This window comes from Electrophorus electricus, chromosome 1, assembly GCF_041902795.1.
Source record: "Electrophorus electricus isolate QZ-2024a chromosome 1, ASM4190279v1, whole genome shotgun sequence".
NCBI lineage: Eukaryota > Metazoa > Chordata > Actinopteri > Gymnotiformes > Gymnotidae > Electrophorus > Electrophorus electricus.
The window spans coordinates 33701429-33723339 of record NC_137497.1 but is presented as its reverse complement, the minus strand read 5'-3'; the positions used below and the strand labels follow the sequence as shown (position 1 = coordinate 33723339).

Genomic DNA, 21911 nt, shown 5'->3' with positions numbered 1-21911 from the left:
CAAGGACATTCAACTACTTGGGCTGTGTATTGTCCTGTAAAGTGGTGAATACTGCTGTACAAAAACTGCATTACTACAAAATTTTATTAAAAAAAAAATCCATTATATATGAAATCCTACTAAAAGGCCAACTTGGTAGCCCTTTCAATAAACACTGAGTTACCACAGTCTCACAATATACACTGTAAATGGATTAAAACCATAAAATGACCACCTCCCCAACAAAGATTGATGCTTGTTTCCAGCAATTTAAATACTGAAAGACATGTTTTACTCAATGTTTGATTCATCAATAAGTACAAATGTTTACATTGATTTATTTAATATTTACAAACAGTTTGAAGCATGATCATCCTAAAAAATAATCTACACTAACTGTACATTGCATTTTGGTTCCCATAGTAGGAGTAACCGAACTGGACACAACTCCATTACCTCTGAAATCAAAATGTCAAATTATAAACCGAGGCCATAGTAACGGCCCTTCGTGCCAAGAACGGACAGATGACTCGTCACACGCTGACAGCGCTACCAGAGCGTGTCGGTGCGGTTTCATGATGGAGTTTCCTTAGCAAGAGCAATAAAAGAGGGTATTGATGATGACATGTTCCAGTCCTGCATCTATAACCCAAGAGATCTGATCTTAACTTTCAAAATGCGTAAACTGCACTTAGACATGTGCGAGAACATTTTCACATTTGTTTCTTACTGGGAGGTTTGATGTACTATGTGCTGTGGTACAGTCAGTACAGGTATAGATCGATATACACAAATGGATGTGCCAACATGTCGAAAAGCTTCGTTTTAAAAGTCAGCCCTAGGGAAAGAAATTGCCTGTTGTAAGGATCACGCTTTCAGGAATGACCCAGTTCCAACTATGCACCATAGCAACAGGTTTTCAGTTCAATTAAACTGGAATACATCTTATTCCATTTGTTAATTCAGTTTGTCTAAAGCCTTCAAACAACTAATAAATTAAATGGGATTTACTCCATGAAAACATGGAACCACACCAACCCTTTATGGATTGCCCACCCATTTAAACCCATAAGTACACACTAACCCAATCACATCTTGGTGATTAAAGGGAGTTAACCTGGGTAAGTAGACCAGAGAAGATACAGTCTGATACTGAATTAACATGCGACCTGAAACCCTCCATGGGCTCCTATGTGAAACAAAGTGCTAAACGATCTTAATATGAATGTGGAATTAATCCACTTTAAACAGTTACAGCATTACAACTGTAGCCTCTCTGTACACATTCTTATTTCCAAAAATGGTTCAATTTAAAGCCAATGTGAAATCATTTAATATTCGGAAATTAACAAAAATGTGTGGATTAAATAAGCATCACAGAGAGGGTACTGACAAGTATTAGCTACCAGACCTACAGCCATGTAACTCACCTTATTTATGATCTTTCACAGTAATGAAAATATGAAACAATACATGAACATAAATCCCTAAGGTTCAAGATGTACCAGTGGCTACACAGAAATCACAACAACAAAGATTCTTATTTGGAGAGTGAAAATTATGTCGGTTTTCTCTCTCTCTCTCATGCACACACACACGCGCACGCACACACACACACACACACGCGCACGCACGCACGCACGCACGCGCACGCACACGCACGGCCACCCCTCTCTGTAAAGTTATTTACATCCTCCAGGTGAAAGCAACACACCTGCCTTCAGCAGCAGACAGTGCAGGTGCTTTGAGGTACCTCATCCTGGACATTAGAGACGTGGGGATTTAAGGCAGATAGGGCATCTTTGTGGTTGGACACAGGGTTGCCTGTCAATATGGTTTGGCCCTGTTAGCACTGGAGCTGCTGGCCATGGGGTTCTCCCAGAACAAGGCGTCGCTGGGCCGAGGGTGGCTGGGGCTGTGAGGGGCCCCGGGCTGTGGGGGGCTGGGGGGGGTGACGGGGCTCCCCGAGGGGGCAGGGCTCCCCACAGGGGCTGGCCGCTGCAGTGGCCAGGGCTCCTTCCAACAATTTTCCTGCAGGCCATCGGTGAACAGGGGTGCTATCGAGGGGCCAGGGCGGGCTGAGCTGCAGGGGACCGGGGGGGCGCTGGGGGGGCGCGGTGCCGTCACTCGCACTGGGGAGCTGTTCCTTTCCACGTCATCCCGACACTGCACAGGCAGAGCTGAAGCAGCTACAACACACATCAACAATCCCATGCACCATCAACCACCATAAGCTTAGTTAAAAATCATCTTAACATACAAATTATTTAAACTTCAGATAGTACAATCCAAAATTTTATGTAGATAAATTAATGAGGCATTCAAATCCAAAAATACCAGATGTCAGACTGAAAAAAAATGACTATGAGAGAACACATGTAATTAACTACTTTCTCATTATATCACACAGCTCTCAATTTCCCTACGTGAATGCAGTAAAAAAATGGTTTGTGTGCACTTTTGTTGTGACAGGTCCCGTAAGATGGCTGGTTCACTAGAGGGTCACCAGAAATCTCCCTCTGCCTTACCATCTTAGCATGCAGGTACATGCACCTACACACACGCACTCGCATGCAAGTACCCACAAAAGTGCATACCCTCACAGTGCCACACTGCAGCATGCCCAGCCTAACCTCTAACCTTTTAAAGATTAAAAAAAACAAAAAAAACCTCTCTCTCTGTGTGTGTGTGTGGTGTGTATGACCTGTGTGGAAAAGGACCACCCTACTCACTGAAATAAGCATGAAGGTGGTCTTTAACACACTCCAGTTCACATTCCTCTGCTCTGTTTGGGAAACTCTAAGAAACTCAGAACCTCCAGACACTGAATCCCGCTTGGGCCACCACTCTCTCTCACATCTCACGCTACAGATGGGCAATTATTTCCACTTCCCTGGATGTGACTGGAGAAGAGGAATGAGATCATCCAAATGTGTTTTTCATCTGCTAACTTCGTGCACTGTAATGTATGTATGCTGGATTTGATTGCCTAGGTTTTGAATGGAGACATAAGGAAGATTGACCACATGCACTATCACTGTAGGTGTGAGGTCAAGCTTTTCCACCAGGCACTGAATTTATTTCATCTGGGGATTCATGAACTCATCATCCCTTCTCACAAGCAACCAAAGAAGGTAGTGGAGGAAAAAGAATGAAAAGAGGAAGACTCAGAAGCAGATAGCAGCAAGAAAAAGGGAACTATTCCACTTACATGCAGGCCTACTATTATAATTCGCCAAGCACACACAAGTATTTATACCTATTCTACAAAATGTCTGAAATAATGTCTAATGACCTATTAGGCAGTTTTAGGATGCTCAAAGTGTAACTGGAGCTTTTTGTGCTCAAAATGGGATTGTTTTTCGGGCATCCTAAAACACCAAAACGTGAAGAAACAAAGACCAACATCCTGATGATATGTTATGAAGAGATCAATATATCTATAACTTTATACATTCTTGTTTCACAAGACTATGTAATTCCTTTTTAATTCTGTACACATAATTAGAGCTGTACGCCACCATCATTCATTCATTTTAAACTGGACTCTTTGTGAAAAGTGAGGACTTACAAAAAAGTTAAATTACCATTACGTAGAACTGTATATTCCTGTGAATAGGTTTGTGTGTACATATCTGCAGTATGTTTAAATGTATAAAGGTTTGTGAATATGAGAGGTGAAAGTAGATATGTGTGTGTGAAAGAGAGACAGAGTGTGGATGTAGAAAAGGGTGTGTGCGTACACAATTGTGTTTGAATGAGGACTGACCTCTTCGGAGAACTGGTGGCAAAGGTTTGTTTCGAAGCTTCTTCATTAAATCAGTTTGAGTTTTTACCAACGTCTGCAACCACAACATCTCACTGCAAACACCTTCATACAGTCTCACCACAGCCACCTCCCTGATGCCAAAACACAACCAACAATGAAACATCATTAACATGCATGCAAAATGTATATGTAAATTTACTTAAATTTATAAAATAAAATAAAAGACAATAAGTATGTTTAGGACATGTCAGGAATGTACAAAAAATATATATTCAATATCTATATTGCATATATTACAAATATTATCATGCAGGAGTCCAGGAGATGACCGAAATACCAGATACCATTAGCTTAGAATGTTTGCCTGCCTTAAGTCATTGATCAGTGTGGTTTGCCAGAAACAGGACATGTAACACATACTGTGCATTCTTTTACACCCCTCACATAAGAAAGAACAAACTGCATTGTTTACACTGAACAGATTCAAAACAAGCTACTATAATCAAACAGCTCCCTCTGGTAATAAGAATTTCTCTTCACTGTAGAAAGAAAACAGGATATACAGACCCGTGAGCAACCACATTACCTGGACTCTGCTGCCACCTCCTGGCTGTCATCATTCTTAACAGAGCTCAATGAATCTTCCTATTAAAAAAATTTAAAATCCATCAAGAAATGAATAATGAATAGTTCAGCTCTTGGCCAAATTGGTCTCACGAGGACATTATGTCAAATGGAGTAACAGTTACTGAGCAAAAATAAGACCTCATGCAAGCTCTTAAAATAAAAAGCTGTGTTAACTTGCATTTATATATGATGGTCCACAGGCATCACTTATAAAGGAGACACACACACACACTTGCTAGCACACGCTTGCATGTGCATATGCTCACACCTGCTTGAGACCACAGAGGTTCTGTAGCTGGCTATTTTCCAGTTTCAGTCTTTCCAGTTGTTTTTGAAGTGTGTGGTGCTGCAATTCATGGTTCCCTCGGTCCACCTGCCAGTAATCCTGTGTGTCATTCAGGCTTTTCATCACTGACAGAGCACCAAACACAGAGACACAAATACATCACTTACAGTAAACCAAAAAAGGTTACATCTTCTGTTCCTTTAAAGCCAACATGTATCAATTAATACTCCATGCAGTAAGGAGTAATTATTAATCCTTATTACTACACCAAATATAAATGTCAGACACTAATTATTTACTTTAATCCAAATCTAGAATTGGATTTTAAAGGCTTAGCACATTAAGCAAATGCATTTGGCTATAGAAACTATTTACAAAAAGAGTCGTCTCATTAAATACTGCAACATGAATTTCCTACAAGTCAAATTAGTTAAAACAGCATAGCGAAAACGTATACAGCACATTTTAGATGATAGGACACATGGCAGCTGGGTTGGGATATCTGAGAAAGCAGATCATGTGTTCAGAGGAGTACGTACCTTGGCTTGTCTCCATCTCAGACTTGAGCTGCAGCAGCTCCAGCTCTTTGGCTTGTAGCTGTTCCGTCAGGTGCCTTTCTGACTCAGCCCGCTCTTTCCTCTAAAGCACACATAGACACCCTTACTTACTGGTAGTCTGAGTCCTGAAACAGCAGCAGAACTCAAATGTAACAATGTCTCATACCAGTTTGTTAAGCTCCGCCTGCAAATCCTTCTTCTCCATGTAGATGCCTCGGTATGCACTGAATGCTTTGTTCATGTACTGGGGCCCTTCAGAGGGCGGGGCCTCAGGTCGGAACACCTGATCATATGTAAAACACATCAAAGTCAGCACCCTTAGTTACCCAACAGATCAGAGTTCAATTTCATCACCCTTATATGATTATGTCATGTTTCATTTCCAGTGGCACGGAACTTTAAAACTTATGGACATTGCATAGATGACGCATCTGTTTGCATTGACAGTTGTTGCTATAGCAGCACTGAAGCTAGAAATCTCAAAGAATAAGAACTGATCTACAATCTCTTAACTTCCTAGAACTTCAGGAGGACTTTCCTTTCACTGATGATGAAAGACCTCTGTACGAAATGTCCCGTTTCTCTGGAAACAGTACTTCACTGGAATTCTGCCTATCTATATCTATGTCTAGATATACATATAACACATACATACACATGTAACACACTACCCAGCACACTAAAATGTTTTCTACCCTAGGCTGAAGCATGGTGAACTGTGGAGTCAATGGCTGAGTTCACCTTGTCCTCGAGCTGCTTGACACGCTTGCGGAGCAGCGTGTTCTCCTTCTCTGTGTCCCGCAGGCGCTTTTTGATGTCCTCATAGGCCGTAACGAGGGCGAAGTGAGAGGCGACGGACTCGTCCCCCGCGCACGCCGCTACAGGGCTTTCCGCCATATACGCTGTCTCATGCTTCAGAATGCAGATGTCGTCGTCCACCAGCGGTGACTCCATGCCAGAACTGCAGTGGGACATGTCCCAGTGGATCAGAGAGATGTCAGGCATTTCTACTGCGTTTACCATAGTTTCAGGTCTTAGATCTAGTTCCCTTATGGTTTTTTAAAGCATTATCAGAAGTCTGGGAAGATGAAACAGCTGGTTTATTACTTTAACACAGGAAAAAACATTAGCACAGCTTTAATAAATGTGAGAGTTACACTAACTTTTGCTTCTCAAGTGCACTAATCACACATGTTTTCATTCGAATGGATGAGAGTACTCAGGTTTACTTACTGACGTTGCATGGCATAGGGATTAAATAGTGATTCTCTTATTCCGCATTGCTGGACATTGTGACATTCTGATATTCTGATGCATGTCGTTCCTTATGTAACAGTACTTATGCGGGTAATTATGCTAGCTAGCAATGTAGATCAATGTATTTTGCTAGTTAGACTTATGATTACCACTAATTGCTTTAACTGTAAGAAAGGACCAATGCCCTGAATAAAGCTGAAGGCAAAGGCCATGGCACTGGAATATGTGGTAGAATCTGGAGCCAAGGGCTCTCCTCAGAGCGTAGAAAGGCAGGTAAAGCACAGACACAGACCTGCCATTATAACAGATGGACAATTCAGTCCTACACTGAACTGTCTGACTGAACAAACTTAACATGCTTGGATGGAAAAAAAAACAATGTATCAGAATATGGACAGACTAAACCTACTGACCTTCTCAGTTACATACACACCTACACACACACACAGACACACACACACACACAGTCAAAACCTGAAGTGAAGAAACAAGGTTTCCAGAGAAACAGGACGTTTCAGACAGAGGTGTATGAACATCTAATTAAGGACCTCTGCCCCCGATTAACATCTTGCTTCAGTTACTCACTTTAGTCTTCTTCAGATATTTATATTATATATGACACACACACAGACACACACACACACACACACACACACACACACACAATACTTACTCTATATATTAAGTCGAGGGTCCCTTGTAAGATTCATACAGGTTTGTCGATCATATTGAGATAAATTGTTTTCAAAAGTGAAAGGGAAAGTATTACTCGTTCATGAAAAAGAAATCAAGGGGAAACACCGATTTAAAAAATCAACCTAAAAACTAAACCCTCTCTACAGGAAAAGATACAGGCTTCATTTGTAATAATGAAACATTTTAGCGTTAGTTAAAATAATGCAATTAGCTTCCTAGCTAAAGCAGCAAAAAGGACTGAGGGACAAGAAAAACTGTACTATAGACAAACTGTACTATAGACAAACTGTACTATAGACAAACTGTACTATAGACAAACTGTACTATAGACATTGACAATAAAACCCGTGCGTGTCTGTTTAACTCCACAGAACATTCTATGATGACTCATGCATCTGGACAAACAGCTAAAACTACACACATATATTGTCAAAAAATGAGATATCGGATAAACTGTCAAGCATACTGTTCAAACAGCAGCAGAGACAGAAAACAAATGTTCCTCCTCCTAGTGTACGAGCTAGCTTCAATGTTAAGACTATCTGCAGCTACCTACTTACAAGCCAAGCTGCAAGCTGGCAAAGCCAGTACTTACCGAATAGCAGTCAATTTAAAGTACAAACTACGCTAAAAATATAAACCATGATAAAACTTCAATTATAAACAGGATGTGGTAAATTCACGAGATTGCGTTTCTTCGTTAGGATTACAGGAAAATGTCAACGACTGACACAAACATAAACCGGGAAGTAAATCACCTCAGTGACGCAACTTTTTTCCGGCGGAAACAAGGTTGCATAAAATATGCCCGCGCCTTAATAAAAACAGCGCAAATGTCTAAAGGCATTGATCATACCCTGTCTTGATGTCTTCTATTCAGGAGGCGTATTAGTAGTTGAATATAGGTTGCTGATTTTGATTAAAACGAGAATACCCAGCTACAGTGGCGGGCTAATCGTCACTTTCGTGACTTTCCTCAGCATTAGCTACACTAGCTGCGGTAATTTAAAGGTAGCTCAAAACTGACTAAATTTCGTTTATTCAGCTGTGATTAAATCGTCAGGAAGAATGTATGCATTATTTCCCCTTTGTTCTTACATCTAGGTAATTATGGTCTTCAGCCGTACGAAATATGTAACAATACAACAAAAATAATTAAAATAAAGTTAGCCGAACTTCCAATATGTATATATTTCAATAGTATAAATTTCAGCATAGTATGGGCCTAGATAGCAGTATATAAGTATTTAGCAGCTATAAGTATTTGTTGCTGTCTGTATGAGGGGTTAAGTGACATACACAGTATAAATTCAGATTTTCATTGGGATTCTTATCCACAGCATGAATGAACCAGTTGTGAATAATAAGGACAGTAAAGAGAACTTGGATGCAGTGTGAATCAACAGACTGTAAGTTGAGAACAATTTCTAAGAATGTGAGCTTCAACTCAGATTCTATCTTGGGTTGCCACAAGAACTCAGGGTCCCTTCACAGCTTGCAATGCATCCCTCAGACCCCACACTAAGGCTCATGTGAGACCTCTCCCTGGGAACTGCCTCCTCTCAGCTGCACTCTGTAAATCTGGTTCAAGTAAAAGCAAGCACATGGGCAAATATATACACCTGATTTAACTCATCAGTTAATTACCAGGTTTGGTAGGAGCAAATAAAACCTCCAAATCTGTGTTTATAAAGATTTTTGAGGGGTATTTCTTTTTTTGCCTTCATAGGTGGCCGGCCATAATTAGTTTAGATCCGTCATCAGAGCAGTATGCACTCTGGGATAGAGAGGGCCATGTGCTAAAGTACCATGTGGAGTTTCGGGGGGATCCACACTTAAGGTTCTGGGCCTCTGCAAAGAAAGTGGAGCTTTTTAACTTTCTCTTGTCCCAAGGAATTATTACTTGTGAAGTAATAATGTGAAGTAATGGAACTGAAAGACATCTTCTCCCTTCTGCTTTTTCAAGCCTAAACATCTCAGATGTGTGCAATCATATGAGAAGGCTGTGGAAGAAGCAATGTGTGCTCAGGCTCTAGAATGTAAGGAGAGGCTTCTTCTTTGCCATTTTAAACCAAAGGAATGTGAGCGCAAAAGTCTTAGCTGTAGTACGGCTAGAATTATAGTGTGGAGAAAAAAGGGTCAATTGTTTCCTGCTATTAGTGTTTAGTAGGCTTCTGTAATAAACATAATTAACTCCCTCTTTATCCTTTTTATTTTATCATCTCAGCTCATAGGGGAAGAGCTTTCTGTTGTAATCTGAATTTTAGGCTTATTGTGTATGTGTGTATATAGTGGTGTGTAAGGCGAAGATGCTGATGAATGCTATAGAGCTAATGATCGACCAATGCAATATCAAGCAACCTGCACAATACTGCTCTCCTCACCAGCAGCTCTGAATGAAGGTAAACAAACTGTTTTATTCTGCCAAGCCCATGAGCCATTAGTTGCATCTTAATCTAAACATCGGTAAACAGTGCGGCTCACAGGTTCCAACTGGGCCTCATGCTGAGCCTGGCAGGGCTTCACCAAATGCAGGGCCTGCCATAACATGCTTTTATTGGGTGATGCATGGAGCTTTTATTTACACAGGAGAACCAGGAGTTCAGAGACATTATGGAACTTGAAGAGAATCTGATGATAATCAAGGGCTTCAGGTTCTTCTATGCCTCTTGAGTGGAAGACTTGTCCTTTGTACAGGTGCCTTAGACTAACACTAGACACACCCGTTTTGCATTCTCCAATGTGCCACCTTGGGTTAGCTGTTTGGTTTTTTTTTTGTTGGTTTTTTTTTTGTGTGTGTGAAGTACATTGCTATTTAATTTACTGTATTCATTTTATCTTAAAGTTGAATTTTAAATTGTTGTTGGAAAATGTTTTTTATACCTGTTTTTTCTCGGTTCATAAAACAATTGTGGTGCCCATTTATGAAATTTTGTAGTGCATAAAGGCAGCCAGTAGATAGAGCTATTTTATAGTTTTCCTGATGCCAGTCTCCATTAAAGGATATTTCAATTAACATTTCTCTTGCTCTTGTGTTGCTGTGGGAAGTAGTATTATAATACCAGGCCATAACATTTTGCTGAAATAAAGTGTAAAATATAGGAAAACCTTTAAGAGCAAGGCATCCAGTTCAGTCACTGCAAATGAGCTTGAATTTTGTGTTCCTTCTAATAAAGCAAATGTTATTAATGACACATTTTTAATGTCACATTAATAATGTTCACCTTTGACATCACTTTTATTTTGGAAAAAGCACAGCTTTTTTGTTTAGTGCAGAGGTGTCAAACTCAAATATACAGTGGGCCAAAATTAAAAACTTGGACAAAGTCACAGGCCAACCTTGATATTTATTGAAAAAATGTCTATAATTGAGGAAGTTTTTACAATTGAGGAACCTTTTCATATGGAAACAAACTTAAGTTTTGCTTAAACATTGAATCTGGAACAAACGAAGCTTAATACTATAAACACATAAAATCAAATGTCAAATAAAAGGCATCTGTGGCATTCTAAAAACAAAAACAAAAAACTCTTATGCCTCTCTCTCTCTATTTGTAGCCTTCCGAGTAAATTTCAGCGATAACCCTTTTTTCACAGGCTAACAATAATTTCCTTCAATGAAAATCCAACCATTCAAGTCCATGCTTTGAAGTAGCAAGGAAAAGTGCATAAAGAAAACATTAATTCAAGCTCAGTTTGCTAAGCTCTGATGCACACTAGTCCAAGACAGATACCTGGCATCTTTTCTTGGATGCTAGTTCATCAATGTTTGGCGTCAGGCTCTGAGCTGAGGAAATCCTCAGGATAAAGTGAAGGTGTTCATGAGTAAGACGACTCCTGTGTGATGTATTGTTCATCTTCATCAAGGAGAATAGTTGCTCACACAGATATGTGCTGCCGAACATGGAGAACATTTCAGCATCTTGGGTACGGAGCTGGGGCATTGTGTCAGGGATGTGCATCGCTCACAGCCTCATACTTTGACTTCAGCGTGTCACTACACTGGAGTTCAAGCAGCTTCATCAACTGCAAACGGATTACTAAGCAGTTAAAACCTACATTTCTGGGCATCATAGTCAGCAAATCGTCGGGTAAACTTGGCTCTGAGTACACTACGTTTTTCAGCAAACTGTGCAATGGGGAACACGGCGGGAAAGATTTGCGTTTTTATGGTTTGGTTTCCTTGCAGCATCTGAGTCTTCCACAGGCATAATTTCGTTTTAAAAGCCCTCACTGCAGCGTACATGTCTGTAGTGACACGACCCCGCCCCTAAAGCTGCAAGTTGTGCAGCTTGTAGCATGAGGTTGCTAATGAACGTCAACAGAGGAGAGGGCGCTTGTGGGTCCTGATTGACGCGCCAACGCACCAGCAGAGCATTCTGGGATTTGTAGTATTAGTGGTGCATGCGCTGTCTAGTAGATGTTTGGTATTTTCTCGCGGGCCAAATATGATTACGCTGCGGGCCAGATTTTGACATCGTGTAAAGGAAGTTCACATAAAAATCATGACGTAAAACCCTGCGTCCAAACACATTCACTGTAACATGATGAACACTGGTAAACTGACACACCAATTTAAATAAAACATTCACAGAAACACATGTTTCATTTTCAGGAAGCTTATAAAGTTATTATACTAGTCAAAACTATTATTCTAGCCAACTAAAAATACTAGCCAAATCTTTGCAACCAATTCAGTTATGTTTTGAAGCATTATTTTTAACAGTGTAGCACATTTCTCTATTTCTACTTTATTTGATGTTCATGAACATCTGCCAATCTCTATACCTTCTTGTTTGCCTGAAATCCAATGGCCAGTTGAAGATGACATCTTCATTATATTCGCATCTTATTTTGTCATTCCCTGATCTCACTGAATTTTCAGATTGGCTGTTACCCTTTGATCATTAGGGTCTGTGGCTTGACCTCCATAGATCTACTTTAGGAGAATGCCTATTGTAAAATGCACTATACTAATAAAATAGACAGATAACTAAAGCAACTGGCAAAGCTCCCAAACTCTGTAAAATATTCTGCCATTTAGATTTTAGGTCATGCTCTGGTCATCTAGTACACATATGCTTCCTGACTAGCATTTTGAAACTTGTCCTAGATTAACAGATTAAAGTGTCCTGCATTAAAGTGTTTGATGCTAGATGGATTGTAGATAAACTAGAACAGAATCACAGAGAAATTATTTATTGTAACAAAAAGGTGAATTACAGACAGTGTTGGCACTGCATAAGAATACTACAAACAAATGTCTGCAATGTCTCAAATGTTCTTTTTTGCAATAAAACAAAATTGAACATGTACAAAATAAGAAAGAATGATTAACAAATTGTACAATTTAAAATGTAACATTCCTTTTCAAAATCCTTTTCAGAGCCTGCTCATTCAGATATTAACAAATATAAACAATTTTATGCTATAATGCTTTTCAAAGTGAAACAGGAAGGACCCACTTGGAAAAGTACAGGCTCCAAGTGTGTTGAGTGCAATCCAATATCTGTCTGTGTTGCTCTGTGTTCTGTTACAGAATATCTTAGTCTTAATAGTGTCATGTAAGTGTCAACTAAAGAATTCCATTTTCTCCTAGCAGAGCTCTAGTGCAGTTTTGGTCTAGTCTTCTAACGGCTTTAGACAGAGTTTGTACATTGCAAAACTGCCACAAATCTCAACCTGCCTCAACCTGATTGCATGCTGTGCTTTGTCTCTGCATGACACACCAGTTTCTGGGCTGGAATGTCAGGTTAAACACAGTTCCAATCAGCATGCCTGTTAAACCTTGAGCATGTTGGTTATATGTTTGGCTTTACTGGAAGGTCCACACCTCCAGGGCCTGGATGGTGAAGTCATGCTGGGGGGAGAGGGGCTGGTTGTGGAACGTATTACAAGGAAATGTGGCTCCATGATAGAGGTCAGCATCCACCCAAAGACCAAAAGAGCCCCTAAAAGCAAAACAACACCGGTGAGGGATGGCTGTCACTCTTAAGTAAGATTGTTCAGAGAATTTACCTATATATTGTATTAATATTGTTACAAAATAAATGAATGAGCTGCTGAGACAAAATAATGACTGAAAAACATACCCTCCCCCTCCTATTTGAAGGGAATCAAGGAATCCTCTCACAAAATAAGAATTTTCCCCACTCCAGCAGAACATCTGTGAAAAAAGAGCAACTTGTTTCACATGTTTAATCAGAAAAAGACATTTCTGCTAAAGCAAGCAGACACAGGTGAGCAAAGAGATAGAGATGAACAGACCTTAAACTCTGGGCTGAATGTGAAAAGGAAAGTCTCTCCTGTGCCATAGCAGCGGTCGCTCACTCTGAACGGATCTGAAGAGAATGCACCAAATACCTGCAAACAGTTCACCAAAGCAACTCTGAGATTTCATATACGCTACCATTGCACTTGCTTTACTTAGACTGTATTTAATGTAAAAATGTGACTAAAAAAAAATTTGCATGCACACAGGATTTCTCCCTGTACTAACCTGGTTGCGCATGTCCTTAATGAGCAGCAGGACTGGGCGGTCCACATGAGCCATGCACCTGTACAGGGTTCTTAGGCTGGTGCCATGCTCCACAGTGCTGTAGACCAGATGCCACAGACAGCACTGGATCCGCGCAGGCAGGTGGCTGGCCAGCTGTGGACACACACATACAATCACTAGTGAACATCTGGATCATCTGCAGGTTTTGCCACATGCCTCTTCAGGTTCACACTATGTGATATATCATGACCACATATTCAGACAGGTGCTAAATATTAACACCTAATTAAATCATACACAGTATAATTTGACTATATATATTTTGTTTCCATATACAATTTATATTGTGTCATTAAAAAAAGCCATGAATTCCTCACATCCCCATCAATAACTTATTTAAAAACAGAAACAGTCCTCCACAACCATATTACATTAAGCAAATAACAGACAATTCAGCATCACTTATAACTAAAAAATGTCCTAGCCTTGATAAAATTAAGTGGCATAGGTATCTATTAACACATAGAGAGTAGACTGATCTATGAATAGATATGTATAGAATCACTCACACTCTGGATATGGTGCTCCAACAGGATGTGGCTGTGCTGTTTTAAAATGGGCAGTGTGTCGTCCACCTCCTTGTCAGAGGTGCATGTGCTCTGGGAGCTATAGATGCTCAGTGAACGCTTTGCCTTTCTCACTGTGATTATCTGCAGAAGCAGACAACAAGAACATCTAATGAAGCAGAAAATATGACCTACCCTCTTTGCTGGTTTTCTTTAAGGCTGCATTCCTAGTGCATGTAACGATTCAGCTCCTAAAATAACAGACGCCTGCTGACAGGCACGCAAACGCAAACCAAATACCTGGATCATGCATGTATTTTAATCTCTTCAGAGGGATTTAATGCTTTTAAAATCCTTCTGAGAATTCCATAAAATGCCTTTTTGAATTTGATCTGCAAAGGCAGAACCTCACCTGTACATAAGGCTCCTCATGTCCTTTGGAAAAGTAAAGGATTTTTATACTCTCCTCTGTTGATCTCATATTATCTCGTTTCTAAAACATGCATCTAAAATACATTTATATTTATATATATATATATATATATATATATATATATATATATATATATATATATATATATTTATATATATATATATATATTTATATATATATATATATATATGTGTGTGTGTGTGTGTGTGTGTGTGTGTGTGTGTGTGTGTGTGTGTATATATATATATATATATATATAAAAATATATATATATATAATTATTTTTTTTTATAGTTCTTATGCAAGCCTTTGTCCTCTGTAGCTCTGCTCTGTGAATGAATGGACAATCCCTCATTTATGCACCATATAACGTGCCCACAGAAACCCTCATATAACCTTATTGGTGTGTTGATTTTTCCTCTCTATATGCACTTGTGTGCCATTGGTTGCTTCACTTGCTAGATAGGTTTCATTTCTGGTAAAAGGCTTAGAACAGGAAGTAAAACCTAAAAAGACCATTAAATGTGTGAAGGCAGTTACAAAAGACTGAAGTGAATCCTGGAATAGAGAGGTTGTGCCGTGCATTGATTATGTGATAATATTGTGCTGGGAGGAGACCTCCTGATTTACGCAATTCACAGTTGGTTTCTGTGAAAGGATTCCTGAGCAAGCTGTCAATCACAGCCAGCTTGTCTTTGTTGACCACCAAGAAGCTCTGTTTCCTGCCATGTTTTGAGTAAAGGTTGGGTGACCACTGCACAAAAAAAAGTGTAGAGGTGGTTGACTCTGGAGAAAATCATAAGAGTAAACAACTTACACCTTGAATTTCATTCATTGGTAATATAATGAGGGATATCATTAACATAAAATATGTAAATGAATATATCGGTAACAATTTATAACCATTTCTTTAATTGACCCTCATATGCATTATTACCAATATGCAATTTAAATACTGTGACTAAAGCTGTACAATATAAGACACAAGTGGAATGAATGAAAGTGCTCTAGCCTGCTAGCACATATCATCAAAACCGTTGGCCTATTTCCACACACCCACATACATACCACATAGCCCAGGAAATGAGCATCAGCTTCTTAACCTGCATGCCCCAGCCAGCAGCCTCAGTGAGAAACACTGGAATGCTGTGCACACTGCTGCCCACAGCCCGACACAAAACCTCATATTTTTAATCATGAGCCAAAAAGTGCAACGACATCCACTTACTCTCCCACACTGTAGGCTGCCCCCATGATGAGAAAGAGCAGGATTTAGCTCACAGGTGCAGAGAAAGGTGGAGGGAAGGTGGAGAGTGGCAAGGAGTGAAACGTACTGGAAGCTCAGTTCAGTAGCACCATGTCCATGTGCTCTCCATGCTCAGCCTGCTTTTATAATGATAGAAATAAGCCCTTCCAGTAAGCCCTCCCAAGCCAACTACTGCTGCTCTTTCAGAACCAGGTTAAGATGGCTGCTAGGTAATACATTAACCCAGCCTGTCTCTGTCTCATACCAAAAAGAGTGGGGTGCCAAAGTGCTAACGTGCAGAAGAAGTGGGTCAAGGGACACGTGTCTGGCCTACATTAGAGGAGAAAACGACTCCCAACAAGAGAAAGCTTAGTAAAACCAGTTGAATCTTGCTGGCTCCTCACGCCATTCCTTTCCAGTAATTTTCAGAGCCGTTTTAATATTGTGCCCATGACAGAGCTTTTGTATATGAAATAAATATGTTTTTAAAACTGAATATTCAATACATGAAAAAAGAACATAATTTATGGTTAAGCACAGCTTAATGGTCTCAAATGAACTTAAATGATATGAAAAAAAAAATTAAGAAGAACAATTGACAGCTTACATTCACAACTGAGGGCCATTGTAGTCTCTTACTTTAGAGCAGGCACAGATGGCTTTTTGAAACTTGTGCTGCAAATCTGTATCTCAATTACAGTCAAATATGCAGTGCCAATCAGAAAATGGTTGTTGACTTAACTTTAGCAGTGGCTACTAATGCAGCATATTGAAATCTGGTCAGTTATAAATTAATGTAGTAGGAACTTCTGCTAAGTGAAATATTTGTGATTTGTATGGGAAATATGGCACTGCACAGAGATACTACACCGCTTTAGAACCAAATGACCAGTTACTCTACAAAAACACAATGCAAGCCTGTCTTACAGCTAGGAGCTTTACTGTTCTAATAAAAGCATTGTTCTGATAACACTGACCAGGCTAGATTAAAGTTTTAGAATAAACACCTTTATTCTAAACCTTGAACCTTAACCACTTTCCCCAGCGGTGACGGCTTTACCAGGCTTGAGGCTTCAATGCTGTAGCTGCTGCAATTTTGGTTCACCAAGTACAGCCATTGGAAAATAAATAGCAACAAAGCAAAAAATCTTACAGTACAGATGTTACCAGAGGACTTGCTTGCTACCTTGCTGCTCACCTGTGTAGGACTCCTAGTTTGTTTCATATCCTGGTTATAATGTGTATGACTATGTATATGACAAATAAACTTTGATTTGATTTGATTTCATAGCCTGCTTAGTTCAGTTTTGTTCAGTTTGTGTCTGTGAGTGCCATTTGATTGTATATGTACCTAGTGTCTGTTACTGAACTGGCCTTAGGAAGAGGTTGCCTGTTTGTTTTGAGGTTGGGGTTCTCAGAAAGTAAGTTAAGAGTTATATTTTTGTTTTGCAATGTATGTATATGTCTTGTTTATTTTTAGAGAGGGCTTTGTTTGTGTTTTGGCACTGGACCACTTCTGAAGCCTTACCAGTCATACATATTACATGTTATGTCTTGAAGACACCTCTTTCTCACCTTATCACTGTCGTATATTTTACTCATTTCTCAGATAATGATCTTTTTTTTACACTGTTACGGCTCTATGGCCTAGACAGGGTCATAACAATAGGCATAACCTACCTGATTTTGATGCCGTGCTAAGGGCCTAAGTAAAGACTGAAGACATACTAATGTGTTGGTGGATGGTTTTATTTCAGGGTGGCATTTTTTGGTAAAAAATAAATTAAAGTGTTAATAATTAAAGTGATAATGTCAGCAATGAATATCCTGGATGTATGTGGATGTATGTACAAATATTTGTATTTTAGAACAACTTCTATTTGTAAAACTGTAAACTAGCTAGGCCTACTTTGTTCATAGCTAGCACTGCCACTCAGTGTGGAGCCTCCTTCTAAGGAAACCCCCTAAAACTTTCCACAGCTCTGTGGGTAGAAGCATTGTTTGACTTTCTGGAAAGTTGAAGAGGCGGAGATAGTGTGTACGAAAGAGAGAGAGAGAGAGAGAGAGAGAGAGAGAGAGAGTGAGAGAGATGCTGTTATTTTTAAGGCAAGTTTAATTTCCAGAGATATTGGGTTGCTCCCATGGACAGTAGAACACTATGGTGATGAGAAAGAGGGGGTGAGCGAAAGGTTGAAGGCCATGGGTTACTAGAGGCTAGTTAATCCTCTTAAATAACACTTGCACTTACATAACCTTGGCTGTTAACTGAGATGCTCTGGCAGATTTTTTTCCATGCTTCAAAAAACACACTGTATGTTGTACTTCAGACCTCTTTTATAACAGCTCTACTTTGGTAATTGGTATGAAATAAAGTGTGCTCTGTCTGTAATGCAGAAAAATGAATAATCTTTAGGATTTAGGTTTACTGGGATATTTCTACCTATTTTACCAGTCATCTTAATATAAATACATTTATATAGTATGTGGAAAGGATCATAATTAAACTGAATTTTTTTTTGAAAATTTGTATATCAAGAGAATAGCATTGGGTCTGTCATAATGTTTTTAAAGTGGATTCCTAATGAATGAATTTTATGGCTTTCTTGATACCTTTAAAACTTTTTAACAGCTAAAGATCAGTACTGTGCTGTCAATCATATCATTATCAAACTCAGGCATGAAACTCATGTTAACTCAAAATAAGTTCAGTGACTTCAGCAGAGCAGTCTGTGTGACACAAGACTTATACACCTATGTTTTACAAAGCTCATTTTCTCATCTAGAAATATTAAAGTTCCTTATCAGAACATGTTTAATCTGGTGTCCAATCATGTATTACATAAAGGGCATCTTAGACATTAATGATATCATTAATGGCATTTTCTTTCATTTGTTTGGGCAACTGGTTTTTGAGGTGATTCTGATGAGTCATTGAGAAACTCAGTTCACAGAAAGTTTTGTTTTGTGACTATACACCCAAATTTCCTCTTATCTTTAAAGAGAATTAGAGAAAATGTCAATAAAAGCAATAAACTGAAAAGAGCAGACCCATCCAGCAAAAACGCATTGAAAAGATAACTTAACAATGCTAAGATTTGGTTGACAGCTGACAGGTAAAATGCTGTCTTTTTCAGGTTATTGAAAAGATGTCTAGAAAAGATGTCTACATCTAAATTCGGTTGAAAAGTGAAAGCTGAAAAGCTGTCTCTTTCAAGTTGTTGAAAAGACGCCCCTTTGCGTCTAAATTTGGTTGTAAATTGAAAGGTGTAAAGCCAAACTTTTGTATAGTGTAGACATCAGGATGCAAACACATGGTGTGACATAATATATTACTATATTCTATTCTGTTCAGTTTTCCCACAGAAGGGTAACACCTTATTTGGATAGTCCTCCCACAGAGAGTTTACGGAAAATATCTAACAGCATGTCTAACAAAGTAAATACAAATAGTCGACAAACAATTAGTAAACTATTAATCTTTCTTGAACATTCTAATTCTATGCCTTACCCTAACCTTAAACCACACCCCAACCCCAATATGATGTTGAAATCTTACAAATAATCTCTGACATACATAAAACACACAAAGTAAGTGTATACCAATTAAAATGATTTACTGTTTTTGAGACAGTATATCCAAATATCCTCTCATCTTTAATACAGGAGAAACTGTAGATTAAAACAACTGAACAGAAGATAAAACATCATATTACTTCTCTCATGTCACTTAAAGTGTATATTTTGAATATATTAAATTTTGCAGATTGAGATTTTTCAGTATGAAAATTATTTTTCAATGAAAATGAATGAATAACCAGACAGGATGAATAATTACTTATTAGTTTTTTAATGCAGTCTTTAGTCAACCTGCTAAAGTTCAACTGGTGATATTAAGAGCACATGAGTAGAGTTTCAGCATCATGTGCCAGGGCACTTAAAAGGACCCAATGCTCCAGCATTATGGTGGGAGCTGCTAGCTCTAACATATATCAACAGTCAGAAGAGAAAATGAGAAAAAAAAAAGAGAAATCAGTAGGTCAGGTACTGACAAAATAATGCACAACTCAAGCTAAAAATTATATTTAATTATATTTAAAATTATATGTAATATTTAATTGCCAATGCTCACCAATACCAACCATATCTATTCAGCTAACTCACTCTGCCTAGTCAAACCGACCATTCTTTGTAGCCATAACTTAAAGTAGTTGGTAACTTTTGTAATTGAGTGCTTAATATAGTAATCTATTTTTTGTGTTTTGTTTCTCATTCCAGGTGTCTCAAAACAAAAATTCATGCAATGTCTTTTACACACATCTTCAAGAAATCCTATTTAAGGACTACAGACTTCATCACTGGCAAACTGGGAGAGGTTCTTTCCTGTGATGAAATGTGTTAAAGTGTTAATAAAACACTTTAAGTATATTAAACACATTTGCCATGTATCAGTAAGTTTATGTTGTGTTTTATTATTGTTACAGTATAAAATGTATAGCCAGCTCAGTCAACTCACTTAAGGGCTTGAAAAAATATAGCTACATAACTCTGTCAGTAGTGTCATGGCATTTCATAAGGATTCATAAAAATCATATAAACAGCCAAATGGAACTCATTTACTTAATCAGTAGATACATAACTGTCATTACAGTGTCATAGCACTGTATAATCATTTATAAGAATCCTATAGAAGAATCCTAAGACCAAAACTCACATAAGGGCTAGAAAAAAATATACATTAACCTGATTGCAGTGTCATGCCATTGCATATAAGTCTTATAAACAGCAAGATGAAACTCATATAAGGGCCAAAAAGGCACATTGTAATCTGTCATTATCGGGTAAGAGAAATGTCACTAAAATATCTGTTACACAGCAGTTTTTTATGTCATTACTACAACATTAATACAGGAAATATCACAAAGCTTCTTTTTGAAGTACTCACTTTTGTCGACAAGGTATGTCATATCTTCTGTATTATATTAAACTGACATACCAAAGTCTGAGCTGTAAAGTCCGTTGTTATGTCATTACATCCCACAAAGTGTCACGACACATCCCAATGTCACCAAAAATTGGTCACTTAACACAGTTGTTATATCAACTTATCAGTTTTTATGACAGCTTACACTTTTTTTAGAATAAACAGTCAGTTGGCATGGAGTGCTTGTGTCATATAACCTTTTAAACAGCACCTTTCTGTAGTTTCCATCATTATTTTATGCATATGAAGCATTGTATATCATGCTTTACTTGAAATTAAAACATGTATTTTTAGACCACCTCCTTGATGATGTTGGAGAAGTGCGTGCTACTTGTCGTGTCAAGTTCCTGTCCTCCTCCTTGTTTTCATATAGATCAGACTGCAGATGGGGAGCTCCCTTTCCTTATAAAAAATGCACAGGTTGAAAAAAGTAAATGTCATGCCAGATTCTGTATCGGGTGCTTAAACTAATTAGCAAATCAAAATCACAAGATCACAAGATTCTCACCTCTGTATGACAGCTAGGGCCACTTTGAAGATGTATCATATACAGGGAATGAGCTATCTGGGTTAGATTTAGATGTCTTCTTACATAACGTACATTAAAGTGGTGAGATCTAAGAACATGGCTATATTGTTTCCTTAGCTGAGGAACTGGGGACTGGGGAATTTCCCACATTATCTCTAAATATAAAGAATAAAACACCACCAATGTTGCTTTTCTGTTTTATTCCCAGAACCTTCTGATTTCATACTGTAAGGCCACATCAGTAGACTTTATCTACACATCCCATCATTCACTGCTGTTAATAGTCAATTATTAGTCCAAGCTAAAGCTTATTATTAGGTTACAAGTTGGCCATATTTATAGAGCAAAGTGTAATTTCAGCAAACATAGCGAACAACTGCTCACACTGTGCCATAAGTTGAGAGAGGATGTTTGTAGTTTGTAGTATTGGCACTAGGCAGAAGGGACAAAGAGAAGCAACTCCAGCCACCAGTGAGATTTACAGGA

General features: G+C 38.6%; 2 protein-coding genes and 1 long non-coding RNA gene across 6 annotated transcripts; 1 reads left to right on the top strand and 2 right to left on the bottom strand.

Moving 5' to 3' along the window:
• Positions 1-66: 66 nt before the first annotated feature.
• On the bottom strand, positions 67-7926 carry azi2 (5-azacytidine induced 2). Of its 4 annotated transcripts, XM_027005363.3 has the most exons (9): positions 7767-7926; positions 7149-7171; positions 5960-6179; positions 5385-5501; positions 5201-5300; positions 4644-4786; positions 4335-4393; positions 3749-3879; positions 67-2168 (listed from the first exon to the last, which is right to left on the bottom strand). In XM_027005363.3, exons 3-9 carry the CDS (start codon positions 6170-6172, stop codon positions 1807-1809), a joined length of 1125 nt encoding a protein of 374 aa, XP_026861164.2. In that variant the 5' UTR covers positions 6173-6179; positions 7149-7171; positions 7767-7926; the 3' UTR covers positions 67-1806. The 4 variants fall into 4 exon arrangements, with proteins under 4 accessions (XP_026861164.2, XP_081572248.1, XP_026861165.2 ...); XM_081716122.1 differs by having other exon boundaries at positions 7149-7926; XM_027005364.3 differs by lacking the exon at positions 7149-7171.
• Positions 7927-7935: 9 nt separating this feature from the next.
• On the top strand, positions 7936-9573 carry LOC145658599 (uncharacterized). The gene is made up of 3 exons (XR_014124228.1): positions 7936-8275; positions 8512-8580; positions 9464-9573. It is a non-coding gene; the product is annotated as an uncharacterized LOC145658599 (long non-coding RNA).
• Positions 9574-12360: 2787 nt separating this feature from the next.
• On the bottom strand, positions 12361-16094 carry ncoa7a (nuclear receptor coactivator 7a). The gene is given in 8 exon segments (XM_081694734.1): positions 12361-13122; positions 13264-13337; positions 13439-13534; positions 13671-13823; positions 14240-14384; positions 15308-15435; positions 15437-15455; positions 15898-16094. Coding segments are annotated over 8 exon segments (777 nt in total). The 5' UTR covers positions 15924-16094; the 3' UTR covers positions 12361-12986.
• Positions 16095-21911: the final 5817 nt, after the last annotated feature.